A 17329-nucleotide genomic window follows, 5' to 3' on the forward strand; every position below is an offset into this window, starting at 1 on the left:
CCCCAAAGCAAAGAGCCCAGCCAGCAGCGAGTGAAAAGATGGGGCTTCTCTTTCGATGAGGTCCTGAAGGACCAGGTCGGGCGGGACCAGTTCCTCCGATTTCTGGAGTCTGAATTCAGCTCAGAAAACCTCAGGTAAGTCTCTCAGAGGCTTGAGCTGTGTGTAGGATGCGTGACGAAATTTGCATAATCCATCTCTGCACCTCCCTTTCTCAGGCAAATATTGTTAGGGTTCAAAGTCAATTTGCCACCAATCTGGCAAAGGTTGAAATGCAAAAGAACAAATTAAAGCATGCAACTTTGTTAGCACCATCCTGGCACCTCCCAACACCAGCATCTTTTAGTTCTTTAAGCATGGATGGCATTTGCTCAACTAACTGGAAACACATCTTGGATAACAGCCAAGGGTTTGACAGCACCACTAGTTAAGTAAAGCTCCTTGGAACCTCAGATGGGAGAAATGGATCAGAGGTGCTCCCCTCCAAACGTCCTGATCAGGGGCCCTACAATCTGAAGGGCCAGCCAGGAAAGAGGGGCCCTAGGCTCATTTCAGAGTTCTGAACATCCCAAATAAGTATCACTGGTAACCAGAGGCGTGATGCACCTGTGAATCAAAGATGGCTTTTCCTTGCTCAGGAAATTTTATGAACTGCATGCCTTGATCCTCTGCAGTCAGTGATTTGGTGTCTGTTGGACTATAACTAATACTTTATGAGCAAAATGTTTCGATAGTTGCTGTTTAATAGAAAAAAATTCAAAATGCGGGGCCCAAGGTGAGAGGAAGGGAAGAGGACACGTGACAAGGGACAGGGCTCTTGGTCATTATTCAGCCTGCCGTTGCGTTAGATGAAGAATGAGAGAGACCCATGGAACTCTTGGCTTACCCAAGCCTCTTAGTGCTTGTAGCAAGCTGATGGCTCCCCGCTGGGTAAGGTGGAGCACGCTTCTTGTTTTTTTCTTTGCACTGTTCTCTTTCAAATACACAGCTAAGTCTCATCTTCTGAGGCTGTTCTCTTCAAAATGGGTCTTATTAATATTTCAGATTTTTTTTCCTTGAAAAAGTCAGAGTGTGTATGATGAGCTACAGGCAAGGGGCTGCCCCCACCAATGTTGACTTGTAGAATCCGTGGTATTTATTCGAAGTTAGAGACCATCCAAGTCCAATGCATCCACCAAGTGATGTCTGGGACACAGCGATGCTGTATCGAGCCCCGGCCGAGGGTCCTCTGAGGGACGCCAGAGAGTCAGGCTGCACGCTCTTGTCCTCCAGCCACTCTGTAGGATCTTGAAGAAACAGCACAGGACAGCTCAGTCATGAAATATCTATATATGAGTGCAACCTCTCAGAACTATTTCAGAAGTGGTTAAATGAGGGAAGAAGCATTGTCCCACCCCAAGAAGGCAGATCGTAAACGCGGCTCTGAAGAATACACAGGCTGCTAGGAGCAAGGAGAACATTGTAAGCTGGGGGACTGAGCCAAGGGTGGCAAAGCGACAGTCCCTACCAAGAAACCTGGGAAGACATGTGATGCCGGCTCACCCTGCGTTCAGTGCCTTCCTAGGCACAAGCAAGAAGGCTGGGGAATCTTTCAGGCTACCAGTAGGAGAGTTCCTTCCTTGTGTTCGGGCATTGTTCTAATTGTTCTAAGAGCATCTCTTCCATTCCTAATGAAGTACTTGTAACAGGAGGCTGGACTCGTCTTAGGCTCCATGGGAGTGTACTCAGACCAGCCTCCTCGACTGTGCCCGGAAACAGGTGCCACATGGGATGCAGACCCCTCTGTGGGCAGCTCATGCACCCAGGCAGCCTCATGTGTAGCCAGCTCAGCCCCACTTTGTACGCTCAGCACAGTCTGCTATGGGTTGAGTGGGAGTTGGCTCTCCAAAGTCATGCGGGTGTTGAAACCTCAAGGTCTGGTGTTAACTGTGGATGGATTCGGGTGGGGACTTGATCTAATCATGGCAGCTAGGAGATGAGCTGTGGGAGGGTTTAGGTCACCAGGGGCTTTACCCCCAGAAGGCAGTTCTCACAAGGAGGTTGATGGTCACTGAAGTCAGGTATGGCCCAGCTTTGGTCTCTGCTTCCTGGATCACCTAGTGATCAGTTCTTAGCACAAGTTCCTCCATGGCCAGCCTCCCCCAGACACCAGATTAGTGGCACTGCCTAATCCTGAATGATGAACCTCCAAATTGTAAGCCAGAATAAACCTTTGCCTTCCCAAGAAGCTGCGCTCTGGGATTTTAGTTGGAGTTAAGGAAACTCTGACTACCACAGTCTCCGAGAGCCACACCTGGGGGTCCTCCCCATTGCCCCTTCTCACCTCTGCCCACCTTGACTTTCCAAATAGCGTGAGACCCCTTTACTTGCCTGCTTCTCAGTCTGCAAGTGGCCTTAGGACCCTTTGCCACCTGCACTGCTAGAGGAAGTTTGGAGAACGACCTAGGGTCCTGGTCAGTGTGAGGACCCCAGGAGCATCTCCTGGCTCACCTGCCACCCTGCCCATTCTGGGGTAGTCACTCCAGGAAGCCCTGAGTGTGGCCAGAACACATACCAGTTGAGATTGGTCTCCCCAGATACACATCCCCCTGAGAGCCCAGGAGTGTGTCCCTGGCAGGTGTTCAGTGCTTCCTCCTCCATTACCTCCTGTGCCTCTGCCAGCTCCTTACCCCGTGCCAGGAGGGCTCCATTTAATGCCAAGTGGAAAAATGTTGCATGAGCATGTAGGGAGTGTGCCAGCCCCAGTGTACACGCACAAACCCCAACTTCAAGAGGCTCCCTTCCAACCGACGACAGAAAAGAGGAAAAAGAAAATAGGACAGAGAGAAGAAGTGTGGCCTGAGGCTTCTCAACCCTGCCCGGATGCCCCCACTTCCAAGTTTATAATACTCAGCGTGGTTGGGTCCATGGCGGGGACTCAGTGTGAAATCCTATACGTTAGGACTCTCCAGTCACCCAGTGCACTGTAGTTTCTTCCTCTCCTCCTCTTCCCTTTGGTTTTTCTTCCCTTCATCCCTGAGGATTCAGAACTCACTGCATTTTACCCCCCTTGTCCAGGTGGCCACACAGATGCACCTCCACTGTGGGCTGTGTACATGGCAGCCCCTAGGAGTTGTGTAATATGGCACAGCTGGAGATCCTGCTGGCCATGCCGGGGTCACTCCTTCTCCCTGGAACTGGTCAGGAGCCCAGGCTACTGGCACTGTAGCACAGAAGGGGAAAAGACTAACAAGAGCTCTGCTGGACACACTGACAAGTGGTGCCCCTTACACCTCCCTGGTAGATGGGGCTGCTTAGCTCAGAACAGTTTTGCATAGCACACAGAGTTCCAGGTAAGGAGCCAAGGGATCAAATTTATACCAGGGCTGCAGAATGTCATGTGGGCTCTTCCTAGGGAGAGGGGGAGAGTTCTATGACGTACACTGTAATGAGTCGTCCTCTGATCATTTTCTTCTGGTGAGTCTATGAGATGAGGGAGGAGTGTCATGTCGAGGGCCCGCAGGCTGTGTGGGGCAGCTTTCACTCTAACAAGTGCCTGAGAGAAGTGTAAGAAGGACGGAGGCTTATTTTGGCTAATGATTTTGGAGGTTCACAGTCTAAGATCCAGTAGCCCTGCGGGTTGGGCATCTAGCGAGGACAGTGACAGCAAATGCCAGACCGTGGAGAGCGAAAGGACCACAAGGCCAGCCAGGAAGCAGAGAGAGCTTTGGCCAAACTCATCTTAGATATCCAACCCCCTCGTGAGGACTCCCCTTCCAAGGGCACAGAACCAGTGACCCAAATACCTCCCCCTGTGTGCTATGCAAAACTGTTCTGAGCTAAGCAGCCCCATCTACCAGGGGGGCGTAAGGGGCACCATTTTTCAGTGTGTCCAGCAGAGCTCTTGTTAGTCTTTTCCCCTTCTGTGCTGCAGTGCCAGTAGCCTGGGCTCTTGACCAGTTCTGGGGAGAAGGAGTGACACCCCCCACCTGGGGCTACATCCTCACTCTTAACCTATTATCCACAAACGTAAAACATTGAGCACCAAGCCTTCAACACCTGTACCTGTGTGGGACACCAAAAGAAACAGCCACATCCTAGCAGGGGGCACAGCCAGCGTGCTGCCACTCCCTGCCACACAGGCTGTGTGGGCCCAGGGAGACAGCTGTCAGATGGGTGCCTTCTGAGTGCCGGCGGCTTTGCCAGAAGCTGGGAGCCTCGCAGTCGTGCCGAGTCCTTCACCCTGCGTTGTCCCAGAGGGGTGCACTTTCCCTACCCCCGACACCTGCACTTCCCCTGCCCAAGTCTTTGCCCTCCCTGGTTGACACCCTCTGCCACACAGCAGGGCATGGGTTAAAAAAATCAAAAGCCACAGCCAGACGCATCCCCTGTACATTTTTTATGAGCTGTGATGTCTCCTGAGAGAGTGGAGTTGTTCTCCTAACCTGCAGATTGATGATCGTGGTTCCGCACGGTGTCAGCTGAGGAGAGAAGCAATTAAAAGAGAGCACAGGAGACCCTGTCAAGTCTGCCTCCAGAGCCCCTGCCTCCCGCAGCAGCCCCGCGCCCCAGGAACCCTCGGGAAGTGCCCTCAGCCCAGCGGCACCCCGCACTAACCAAGCCCACAGTGGCTGGGAACACAGGCGGCCAGGGGACCTGACAGGTGCCTGAGAATTTCAGCCCAAGCGGTTAGGGAGTCAAGTTTAATTCCATTGTTCTGCAGTCTCTGCTTGACCAGCAGAGGGCGCAGACACACTGTGTTCTGCCCAGGAGTTTGCTTTTCTCTGGGAACCAACCCAAAAGAGCATTTTCTAAGCCACGGAAATCTAGTTTGTGAAAAGCTAGGTAAGCTAAGCTGGGGCCCGGGAGGGCTGCCAGACTCCCCGCGAGATGGAGAAGGGTCAAGGGCTCTGATGCCAGCTGGCTGGGAGCGGAGAAGCCCAACTTCCCATCAGCAGCCACGGGAGAGGAGCCCACCCCCGGGGGGCAGCCCCTGGGCCACCCTCCAGTCCCACCCATGCACCTCGGCCTCATCCCAGCCCCAGAGGAGCCTGAGCCCAGGCTGCCTCTCCCCCTGCCCTGCCTTTGCTTATCTCAAAGCCGTTAACGTGCATCAAATGCCCGCCGCCTCCTGCTGCTCTGCAGATTGGCAGCTTCCAGGGGCAAGGTGAGACAGGTGGTCTCCCTGATACCAGCCAGTCCTCGTGGCCTGCTGTCACCAGGGCCTTGCTGCTGCTGGCACCTCCCTCCCTGCCGGCATTCTCGGGGACTAGCGGGACCTGCAGGCTCCTGATAAGAGCAGAAGCTCCGGGAGTCTCCCAGGGCCTCGCGTTGGCACTGGATGTGCGGGAGCGGAGCCTTCGTGGCTCTGGGCGTGGCGGGGGAGGGGACAGCCACCTCAGCCTCGGCTCTGCGCCAGGGCCCAGCCTGAATTTCAAGGGAACACAAAGGTGCTTCAAAGCCGGGGATGGTCAACTCATCCCGTGGTGTGCCGGTGTTTTTGCTGTCACTGGAGAAGGACAAGGCAGGTCACTTTCAAGGCAGACAGAGGGCTGGGGAGAGAAAACTGCCCAGGCACTGCCACCCCCACCGCTCCCTTCCACCTCCTCTAACCTACGTATTGTTTCTCCTTGTACTTTGATTTTAATTCTGGGGCTTGCCTGGCAAAGGGAATCTTTTAATTTCTATGCGAAAGTCCATCCCGCGTGACACTGAAATTGGCCTCTGCAGCTCCTCTGAACCCCCTGCAGCTGAGGGGCATGCATTCCCGTGACCCCAAAATAATTCTACAAAAGGCACTCTGGGGCTTCCGTGACCACGGGCTCCCCCACGTCGTCCCAGTTCTTCCCAGAGGAGCTCAGTTGCTCCTTCTCCTTCCCCAACCCAACCCCAGGGCAGAATGAGGGCAGGGGACAGAGATGACAGAAGGGCATAGAAGCCACCCGGCCGGGGGGTCTGGCAGGCTAGAAAGGTTGCTGCCCCAGGAGTGGCTGCAAGCCAGGGATCCAGGCCAGAGGGACACCCAAGAGAGAGCTGGCTCCCTGGCAGCCCTGACGTGTGCCTGAGGAAGACCCACTGACTTAGTCTTGGTGACTTGCCACCCAGCACTCCCTCCAGCCCTTTGAAATATCAACACCAGCTTCCTTTATTCGAGCTGGTCTCCCCTGCCCATCAGGCACCTTCTTCCAGCCAGAGAAAGCTTGGCTGGCATGTGCGTCACCAGGGGATGCTCGTCAGCTGCCACATCCCGGTCACTTCCTCATCTCACAGAGACCTGAGGACTTGGGGTGGGTCTGGGAGGTGGAGGTGCCGGAGTGACAGCTCATCTGAGTGATTCTAGATTCTTTCTTCCCCTACCCACTGGACTCCGGCGAAGGAGACACTGCTGTTCCCTCTCCCCTGGCAGCCAGAGAAAGGGCTGGGGTTAGGGGCGGGTGACAACAGGTGGCATTAGCAAGAGCCCAGGGGGCCAGTACTGATCCTGCAGCTGTGCCGACCCCTCCCCACCCCCCACCCCAACCCCGCAGTGGGGCTGAAATTGTTTCTGAGTCTGGATGGGAAGGTAGCCCAGGTTACAGGTGAGGAGGGAGGCGCTCAGGGGCAGAACGAGGGCAGAACTGAGCTTCCTCGGATCTGATCAGTGAAGCCTCTCCTTCCCCGCCTTGGACCCGGTGCTCTGGGATCCAGGAGGGAACCACAACCACGAGGGTTTTCTGTAAAGAAACAACCAGGTTTCTCTCCTTATGGAAATGGGGCTGCATTACCCTAGCCTGCCACTAAGTGGCGCCTTTAGGCCATGCACTGTACTCTGATTTCTCTGAAAAGCAACAGAAAAACATGCTTGTTTAAAAAATGCAAGTGCATCTTACTTTGCTTGGAATTCATTGACAGGCTAAATGCACTTCCTCCCTGTTCTGCTTCTTTGTCCCTCCCCGCTCGCTGCTGAGACCACATGGGGTAGTCCCTTGGCGGGGAGAGCCGCCCAGTGGACTGGTCCTTAGGGAAACTTGGCCTGTCCCAATCCCAGGGCAGAGAGTGCTGCCCAGCCCTGAGTCCCCCTGGAAGGCTGCCGTGGGACCACTCCTGCAGAGCAGGGAGCTGTGGTCCAAGGCTCGGCTCCCAGCAGGAAAGAGCTCCCCGGAGGTGCTCCGTAGGGATGCACCTGCACTGAGGTTGAAGAGAGGCACACGTGCAGGTGAGCAGGAGCTCCCTGGAGGACCCTTAGGCATCGTCCCCCACCCCGCCCTGCTGCCCCTTCCTCCAGATGAGCTCACCTTCAACATGGAAGCCATTCATTGAATGCCTACCCTAGGTCACGCACCATGCTGAACACTAGTCCTGCCAATCACATGAATGGCTGCCTCCTCCCAGCTCTACGTTTTTGTGTGTGATTTCAGGATTCTGCTGCTTCATTTTGTTGCCTCCCATTGATCCCAGGCAGATTTAACAAAGGGATGCCCTTTGTCCGTGTAGCTCAGTGGATCTCATCCAGAGGTAATTTTACCTTCCTAGGGACATCTGGTAATATCTGGAAATGTGTTTAATTGTCATAACTATTGGCATCTCCTGGATAGAGGCCAAAGTTGCTGATGGGTGTCCCACGATGCCCAAGACTGCCCCTATTGTGGTCATTTACCCAGCCTGAAATGAGAGCCGAGGGTGGCAAACCTTGGTGTAGCGAGAAGAACCTCACCACAGTGGCTACAAACACACTGGTCTTAATGTCCATTTCTTTTCTGCACTCCGCAATAGTGGAACACTGTATTTTCAGCAGTCCCCGTGGTCTTTGTGACCAAGAAGATGACCTCAGGGTGGGCTGGGGGGTGTTATGGAATGAGTTTTATGGACATCAGCCCTAGGACCATCTCCATCCGGGGCCAGACGCTGAGCGCTTGGCACTGACTGTCTCTGCACCTGCTTCAGGTTCTGGCTGGCTGTCCAAGACCTCAAGAAACAACCCCTGCAAGACGTGGCCAAGAGGGTGGAAGAAATCTGGCAAGAGTTCCTGGCTCCAGGAGCCCCGAGTGCAATCAACTTGGATTCCCACAGCTATGAGATCACCAGTCACAATGTCAAGGACGGAGGGAGATACACGTTTGAAGACGCCCAGGTTTGCTTACCTCCTCCAATGGCTGTGTCGTAAGGTGTTCCTCTGTCCACTTCGCCACTCCACCCTTTAACACAAGCCCTGGGCATCGTGACTAGTTAAAATTCCCCATGGTAGTATCTAGAAGCCCATTTGCTCTTCCAGGCAGATGCACAGTGAAATCCCAGGATTTCTTTTTCTGGATAGGGTTGTGTAGAAACAGACACTTGCGGTTGCAGATGCTCCTCGATTACAGTGCTGCATCGTAAGTTGGAAGCGCATGGAATCCACCTGACGTGCTGAGCGTGCTCGCTCAGGCACTTCTCCCTCACCCGCGGGCTCCCTGAAAAAGAACTCGGGTGGTTCCTCTCCTGTACATCTTCTGCTGTAACTCGGGAAACTCGGTGCACACAGAACGGTGTGAGAATACAGCCAGGGTCTTGTCACGTGGCTTTGCCTGGTCATTTGCCCAGAGCTTCTGAGTGGAAGCACAATATCCAGGGCTGGGCCAGGAGCTTTTTCTGAGTCTCCCACATGGTAACAAGGGCCGGAGCACGTGGGCCATCTCTGCTGCTTTCCCCGGAATATTAGCAGGGAGCTGGATGAGCAGGGAGCAGCCGGCACTTGAACCATGCTCGTATGGGTTGCCGATGGCTTCACCTGCTGTACCACAACACCAGCCCCCAGTACTCTTAATATCAAATGCTCAAAATTAAGGTTGATTTCCATAAATGCCTTTTTCTAAGCTTTATTTAAATTTAGAATCCCACTAAGTGCACACATATGGTAGATGGACGTTTAGATGCCTGAACAGGCTGCCCTTATCTCTCACCCCCGCCCCACCTCAGCCCTTGCAACTTACTTGATGAAAAAGTAGGATCTGTGGCCCTGCAAAGATGTCCACAGTCGGTGGATTTTTCTGATTGCAGCCTTGTGGTGCTGTTTACCGTGCACTTCTGTCCTCTGCATTTCCTATACCTTGGTTGCTTCACTGGGGGTATTGCATCAAATTCAGATTTGATTTTTATGGACAAAAATACTTGAGAGATTGGGCAGTCCCCTCCTGGCAGAAGGCACACAAGGCCTTGCGGTTTCTCCTTTAGTGATTCTGGTGGTGTTGATGTTCATTCTTGAATCCACTAGTTCACTGGGGGTCACACAAAGGTGATGTTTCCGTGAAATCACGCTGTCTTCATTTGTTAGCTGGCGTATGTCCATCAAGAAAAGCTTCCCTAACTACTGCTTGGTTAACTAGCTGTGTAGTTCATGTACAAAACCCAAGATACACATTTGCTGCCTTTCCTTCATTTGCCAGTTTTCAGCACAATGTGTGGTTTGCTATCACCTTCCGGTGGTGGCCAATTTGGTTTGTTGTTGTTGCTGTTGTTAGTATCTTGAAAACTAGTGACCTTGGGCAGATTTGATGTGTTGTAGTCTGTTTAGCTTATCTTTATTGATGCGTGGATGGTGTCGCCTCTGGCCAGCTGGCTCCTTCCGACATCACCCTGACAGTCTTTGACGTCATCCAAATAGCAAGGAAGCTGCAGTGTCCCAGGCTCTGCCCTGGACCTGGGACGAGCTGTTTCTCTAGAGATCGCTGATTCTTCCAGGTGGGAAATGCTGTTTAGTGATCACATCTGGGCACTTACCAGTGGCCATGATTCTTGCGTGTTCATCATTTTGAAGGTCTTTCCAGTGAACAGACTAGGAAACATGTTGTTGTTAGTAATAAAAGTACATCATAAGTTCCTACTGCTACTTGTGATTTAAATTCTGAACTGCATGCGGTTTTATTTAACCTATTCTGCTTAACATCTGTGCCTCCTTTCTGTATGCTGACAGTCCTGATTCTCAAAGGCAACCATAGATGACAGTGTGATTACTCACTTGGTTTTTTTTTTCTCAAAACTGTTGGTCCAGCACTGGGGCAACAATAGGAAGGTCCTTAAAAAAAGGTGCCTAGAAAAATGGAGTGAAGAGATAGGTCAATTTTGGTGCAAAACAGTTTTAGAACCGATGCCTCATGTTTTCATAATTCACATTCTCCGTGCATGCTTTGAAAACCCTCCTGTATGCAATTTCAAAATTTTTCAGCACCAAGAAACAAAAGAAGCTTCTCTTTTAATTCCATTTTCCATGGAAGTCTGTGAAGTACCGTCGCACGATTGCTGCCTGCTTCTCCGATGGTTGCAAAGGGTTGTGCGGTGTGGGGCACCGGGGTGTACTCGGTCAGTTCTCTCCTTGCACATCGTGTTGCTTCACATTCAAGAAAGACCAGATGGGAGGACTTGGGAAGCCAGCACACTGTGCCTTGACGAGATCCCAAGTGCCCAGCCTTCATTAGCACTGTGCACTGCCATTTTCAGGTATTTCTGAATACCTTGTGTCTCACTGCCACAGCAGTCTTGCAAGGTGGACTAGGTGAGTGTGTCCTAGGCATAAGATGTGAGCGTGAAGATGTCACAAGCATTCCTTTCTTCTTCATTATCTACTAGGATTGGTCTCCCATGAATTCAAATAAAACAGCCTTCCTAAACCAGTTCCTATTTTCAGTGTGTTCCATATGGTTTCTTACATGTGTTTCCTCCATAAATATACAAAGGGCTTCCTACTAACAGAGTGACCTTGGCCAGAGTACTTAAATTCTCCACATGTAGGACAGATGGGCCCTGTCCCTGGGTGGAGTGGGGACTGGGTGAAGTGAAGCTTGTTGGTATCTAACAGCACCAGGCTCACAGAAAGGCAGGGCCCACTTTTACAATTGGATTTTCCTAATGTCATTCATATTCCTTTTTATACTTTTATGTTTAACATACTTGGCAAAAAAATTCAAATAATTATCTGCAATCTTAGACCCAGCAATAAGTGTAATATTTTTATCCTCAATGTATGCGCACAGGTGCATGTTAGGGCCCCTGAAGCTGTAACAAAAGCCCACAGGTGCATCTTTCTCATCATTCCAGCAGCTGGGAAATCCATGGTCAGCATGCAGCAGACCTGGTTTCTGGGATGGCTGTCTTCCAGGCCTCCGTGCTGTGTCCTGAGACAGAGACATCGAGAGAGAGAGAGAGAGAGAGAGAGAGAGAGAGAGAGAGAGAGAACTGATCTCGCTTCCTCTTGTCAGAGTCTAATCCCTTCTGAAGACCCCACCCTCACAACCTCACCCATACCCAGTTTCTTCCCAGAGGCCCTACCTCCAAACAGCATCACATTAGGGGTTAGGGCTTCAACACCGTGAATTTGGGGGCATGCAAACCTTCAGTGGATTGCAGGGTGGGTACACGGCCAGGACAGCTCTGTGGCCTGCCTTTTCATGAAGCCAGGAGTTAGTTAAAAACTAAACTTGTTCTGTGAAAAGGGGGATGGTATACATTTGAGGTTTTATGGGTCATATCGTCTGTGTCTCAAGCATTCAATTCTGCCAAATAAGAGCAGTTAAAATGTACATACCATCAATGAGATCGTTTGGCTTCATGCCCCAGAAACTTTATTTGTGGACAGTGAAATTCAGTTTCATGTAATTTTCACAACATATCATTTTTCTTTTAATATGTTTTCAATTGCTTAAAAATGTGAAACATTCCTAGCTCCCGAGACATGAAAATACAAATGGAAGCCAGGTTTGAATCCCTTGCTGTGGTTACGACCCCTGTACTAACTGATATATGGTAAAAAGCACTGAAAGGCTTCAAGAAATACAGAGATGCTGTGTAAAGGTCAGCCTTTCATCACTGAAAGTGGTCTATCTTGTCTCACAATTCTGGAGGTTCGCAGTCTAAGATCGGAAGGCTCCACTGGTTCAGCCTCTGGTGACGGTCTCCTTGATGACCAGGTCCCGAGGTAGCACAAGGCATCAAATGGCAAGAGACAGGGAATGTAAGCCTAGGGGTCTCCACCTCAATGGCCCAGTCTAATCCAGTTGTCTTTCAAAGACCCCACCTTCAAATACCATACTTGGATTAAATTCCTATCCTCCTAGTACCTTTAATATAAGATGTGTGGGGTGGGGGCAAACCCTTGACTTTGGAGGGAGAAGTATTGAAATCATAGCATACAGAAGAGAGGGTTGGAAATAGCTCATCTTCAGTTGGAGGAGGTTGTGTTGGTGTAGTCATGGCAACACAGGGTGTTGCAGAGCATAAGTTGGCCAGTACCTGACACAACGCCATGGGACCTATCCTGGCCATTGTTGGCTGCCTGCACCAACAAAGGAGGTGCAGTTGAGAATTTTCCAGGTAAAGAGGTTAAAGTCCTTGGCAGCCCATGACTGGCAAGGACTTGAGATCTCCAAGCTTGCTGGCCAGGAGTCTCCTGCCAGGAACTTACTGTCCCTGGATTGTGTCGAGAGCTTGGTTGTCACCCTGACACCTGGAGAGACTGGTCCTGAGAGATGTGCCAGGGCCAGGCAGGAGGCTCTGATCTGGCTTCTGCACTTCTTTTAGAATTGTGCACTTGAGTCCTCTAAGTGTTTTCTCCTCAGTTTGCCCACCTGCTGAGTGGGGATGGTGATAACCACGCCCCTTGAACACTCCATATGGGTAGCTTCTACACCAGGATCCTCAGAGAAACCCGAGCTGTGCCCTCATGTCAGCCGCGGGGAGCCTGGGTGAGGCCCAGGCAGATTTACCCGCGCACTGGAAGTGGGCCTGGGGCAGGCCGCAGCCTCTCTGGGAGGAGGATTGTGTGCAGTTGACCACGTGCATGGTTACAGCAGAGGTAATTGCCTGTGCTTGCAGGACACCCCTCCAACACAGGCCCTGCATTTCCATTTGGCTTTTTTGGGAATTTGGGCCAAGACCAAATTGGCCCTAACCGTCTGTGAGCTGTGACCGTAGCCCTCAGCTGTTGGCTGTGCTGTTCCAATTTCATAGATTTAGCCTTGTGAGGGAAGAAAAAAAAAATGGGCCATGATTTTTTTTTTTTTAAGGACTGAGTCCTTTATGCTGGGGATTGAGTTCTTTGCTGTCAGTCCTGGGGCATCAGATGCTTTGCATTGTCACCTGCTTGCCTTGGGGTCTCAGGCGAGGGTCCTTCCGTCTTAACTTCCTTGTCTGAAAAATGGGGATGATGCCTTCTCCAGGGCTCACCAAGAGTTCTAGAGAAATCGTTTGAGCTCATAGCCCTGGTAGTCTTTGAGAAAGTGGAAAGTTCTCTCTGTCCATAAGTGGGAATTCAGAAAAATGAATGGCATTCATTTTCCATGTGGTCTCCTACTAATAAGCTGGGTTGGAAAGGAATTCCCGAAAGACGGTGTCAGCTCTTGGAAGGAGGAAAATATGCAAGAGCAATTAGGGGTGGGGTTGGACCTTGAGTGTCCTAAGGAACTTGACGTCTCTCATCTCGAAGACAGCAGCAAAGCCCTGCAGGCCTTTGGCAGGGGGATCAGACGGAGGTGGGCAGAGCAGGCTGGAGCCAGGAGAGAGGTCTGGGGCAGGTATTCTGAAGATGTGCTGGCAGTTTCTGGAGGAGAGACTTCAGCCACAGGAAGTCCTGAAAGCTAAGATCTCCTCGTAAGTCCTTTGCCTCCTTCCAGAACCTCCACCAGTCCCAGAAGGAGACAGGAGTCAGTGGGCCAGCTGCTCGGCTTCAGTTTACAAGGTCTGAGTGTCCAAGGATATTCCAAGGACTGTGTTCCTGGGTCTGTTCCATCACTTGTCCATCTGCCCAACCGTCCGTCTCATGCACATCTATTCTCTCATCAAGCTGGGAGACCTTGACCTGTGGGGCATGAAGTTCTATGCCAAGGGAAATTACACAGGAAATGGGAGCTCCAGATGGCTTTTTGCCATCAGGCAGAGCTTGTCTCAGAGCACATCACCCTTAACAAACAAAACAAAACAGGCCTAAGAAAACACTTCACTGAGATCAGCGTGGATTGGATTGGAAATCTGTCCTTCAAATGGATTGAAAGCTGAAATGGGTGGGCCAAGCCAGCCCCTGGGCTTTCAACCCTGCAGGTCCCTGCCTGTTCTTCCTCACTGTCCAAGTACGACTGCTTCTCCGACTGTGGTACCTGCTGAAAGCCAGCCTGCTCTGTCCCCAGAGGGCTTTCTGGACCTTTGGATCTGAAAGTTCTTTGGTGGGAGGAGGAAGTTGGTCTTCTTTCCCTTTATATGCCTCTACAACATTGAGGACATGATCTGTTTGTGGTTGAGGTTAATTTTTTTTTTTTGCCTTGACAGCTCAGTCCAGAATTATGACTCTCTCTGCTGTGCCTATTGTAAAAAGGCAGGGGGTAATTTGTCCCTTGGCTTTCAACTTTTAAGAGCCCTGCCAGACTTCCTCAGGGAGCATACATAGTAGGTCATCGGCAAACACTGGTTAAATTTGGTGTCTGCAATATACCAATTCAGCAAAACTTGGGATGACACTAGGCTCTGGGAAAGTGTGGACGCAAAGACAAGCACCTGCCCTTAAGCAGAACCTCAGCCTCAGTTACCAAAGCTCTCCTGGGCCATCATCCATTTATAGAATGATCCAAGGTCAAGTTCAAAGCCAGGATGCATTCGGGCTGATTACATAGCTGACAAAGATGCCATCGAATGTACACCCACTATCCGCAGACAAGAAAGCTTAGCCAAACGTTTCTAGTAGTACCTAAACTTGGATGTTTAAAAGCAATGTGGATAAGGAATGCAAAGTTTCCAACCAACGTTCACTTTCTTTAAAAGCTGAAGCCTGGAGGAGTGCAGTCATGTGTTTGCCCTGGACCGCCCGCAAGTGGAGGGCTTCCGGCCTGCGGAGGGCTGCACATCTTTGCTGCGATGGTGGATGGAGGTGGTGGCATTGTGTGCCCATGTCACAAGACCACACCAAGCTTCCTGGCATTAATCCTCTCCCAGAAAGTGTTTCCTGCTAGAGTCCCCTGCCAGACATACTTTGATAAAGAATGCCGTGTGCTGCTTTCTCCGGGGATTTCTCATTTTATTCAGTGGGTGGTTTTATTTTAGGGAGATGAACAACAGAGGGAGGGATGCATTTTGAAAAGAACAGATGAGTTGTTGGAGATCGGTTCTGCCGATTACCACACGGTATAGTAGTTCCTGGAGAGAAGGAATCAGAGAATTCAATTCCAAACTTGTCTTGTTGCTGCTTCTGAACGTAGATTTCTTGCACCAAACCCCGTGACCTGGAAGAGGAAAAGGAAAACAGTTTTCTCAGCCAATACCCATGGGATTTGGGTAGGTAAAAGGCATCATACAAGGCTGCCTTTGAAGTTACCCTTATCTAAAAATAGAGACTGAACAACACAAACACACTGTGCCCTTTGGCCGGGTACGTTAAATGTGTTTATACAGATGCTTTGCCGGGTGAAGGCAAGTGATCTTTGACACTTAGGCCCTCTGATGACCTTGAAAGATACCTTATGGGGAAGCAAGGGGCCTGGGGAACCCACACAGAAGCTTCTCCTTTAATATCCCCAGTCACCCAGAGCTGCATCCATCCGTGTAAGTGGATAGCCACATTTCTGTGGTCTCTCTTCTAACAGAGACCTCTTCTATGTTTATCAAGAAGATACTCCAAGTCCTCACCACTGTACACACTCTGGTCCTGCAGAACCCGTGCTTAAGCAAAGGACTCCCTAGGCTTCAGCACACCGTGTCTGCATGCTGAACCGTGCCACCGTGCCTTTGGTTTAAGGTATTCAAGAGTTTCTTGAAAGGTGAAATTCGACACAGACTTGCTCCTTAGGGCTTCCCAAGAGCCCCTCAGTGCTTTGCAGGTTGAACTGTTCCCAGTGGAGGAGCACAGCTTCCAACTGTGGAGGGCAAATAGTGTGTGGCCAGTCTGTTAGGCGAGAAGCCAGTCCATGGGCCGTGCCTACCGCTTTGGCCTTGACCACCGTGAACAGTGGTGGCCACGAAGCCCTCCTGCAAAGGAGTCACGGGCACTGGACTGACTCAGACTTAGGCCATGGGGGGAGGCCCCTAACCTTCCCTCAGCCCGTGTGGAGCAGGGGCTTTGTCTCAGCCAAGCAACACCGGCTCCCGCAGAACCCCAGGGCAAGCACAGCGAAAAGCAACGTGTCCAAGTGGGAGGAGCTTGAGCTTTTGGTGTCACACAGCTCTGGCTCTGCCCTTAACCTTGGCCAAGCCACCTGACCTGTTAGGGTTGCAGTGTCCACCTCTCTGACGTAGCACTGATGCATGGCTTGGCTCTGCTCCCGAGTCCTCTTGCCTCCCCTTTCTCCAGAACCTTCTGGCCTTCTGTGTCATGGACCGCAACCCCTCAGACGGGGGTGCCATGAAATGATCCTTAGTACTGGTCATCATTGTAGAGCTCCCAGTTCTGTTTGTGCATTTCGCTGGGTGATGGACAGGGCTAGAGAAGGCTGAATCGGGACCTGAACCCCACCTGGCCTTGGACGCCCATATCCACAAACCCACACAGCAGTGTCACATCCTGTCCCATGGCCTCATCTGCCTTTTGGGGACTACAAGGGACCCGACAGCTCCTAAAGTCTGGGTTTTATTCCAAAAAGCTTAGGTTTGGAGGCAGAGATGAGGCATGAACACCTGCAAAAGGAAAAACAGAGATCTTGAAATCGCAAGAAGAGCTCTTGGCTGCTGTGCAGTGATTCGGCTGAGTGGCTCCCCCATCTAGCAGAGCGGTCTGATACTGGGAAATGAGACCGCTGCGGTGTTGGGAACCCACGGCAAAGGGGAGGGCCCAGGGGTGTTCTGAAGTGGTTCAGCTGCTCTGGTGCTCATGGCCCATGGCCCTCGCCCTTTGATTACCTGCCCCATCTCTTGTGAGAGCCACTGTGTTGTCTAGAAAGAAAGATTTCCAGATGAGAACTCCTACAGCAAACCGCTGATTCGTAGCAGGTGTGGTTGTCAGAGTGTGTGCTGCTGGCTCCCTCCTGCTCCCGCCTGCATCTCGGCCCCTCCTGAATCCAGTTGTTTTTGCATCTACCTTAGACTTCCAGGCAAGCTGAGCACCCTGCCCCAAGAAGGGAGAGGAGGAGTGAGTGGGGCAGCAGGGTGGCATCCCGGCCCTGTGACTGTCACCATGGCAGGGGTGTGCTTCCCTTCCACCGCCAGCACCGTGGCTAGGACATTTGGTGTGGCTTAGGGCCCTGGGGTGTTGGTGGTGTTGTCCCTGGAGAAGAGGCCTCTGCACTGGGTTCAGGGGTCAGTGTGATCCCTGAAAGTTCTGCTTGTTTGTGGTCAACTGGGCCTTCTGGCTTGGAGGAAGAGGGAGAAAAGAGGAGGAGGGAGGGAGGGGGAAGGTAAGACGGAATGAAAAAATAGGAGGGAACACTTC

At 51.5% G+C, this 17329-nt stretch overlaps 1 protein-coding gene and 1 long non-coding RNA gene across 8 annotated transcripts in view; one reads left to right on the forward strand and one right to left on the reverse strand.

Annotated features, from left to right (window-relative positions):
* RGS6 (regulator of G protein signaling 6) overlaps positions 1 to 17329 on the forward strand; it is a 612852-nt gene that overhangs the window by 565985 nt on the left and 29538 nt on the right. For all 7 annotated transcript variants that reach the window (XM_051826035.2, XM_008272115.4, XM_008272116.4 and 4 more), the window contains exons 14-15: positions 9 to 134; positions 7900 to 8086. In XM_051826035.2, the coding sequence (XP_051681995.1) occupies positions 9 to 134; positions 7900 to 8086 (313 nt within the window). The remainder of the gene's footprint in view (positions 1 to 8; positions 135 to 7899; positions 8087 to 17329) is intronic.
* LOC138847215 (uncharacterized) overlaps positions 14966 to 17329 on the reverse strand; it is a 45861-nt gene continuing 43497 nt past the window's right edge. The window contains exon 3 of the long non-coding RNA XR_011384911.1: positions 14966 to 15191. This is a non-coding gene — a long non-coding RNA (uncharacterized lncRNA). The remainder of the gene's footprint in view (positions 15192 to 17329) is intronic.

Source organism: Oryctolagus cuniculus, chromosome 20 (genome assembly GCF_964237555.1).
Source record: "Oryctolagus cuniculus chromosome 20, mOryCun1.1, whole genome shotgun sequence".
Lineage (NCBI taxonomy): Eukaryota > Metazoa > Chordata > Mammalia > Lagomorpha > Leporidae > Oryctolagus > Oryctolagus cuniculus.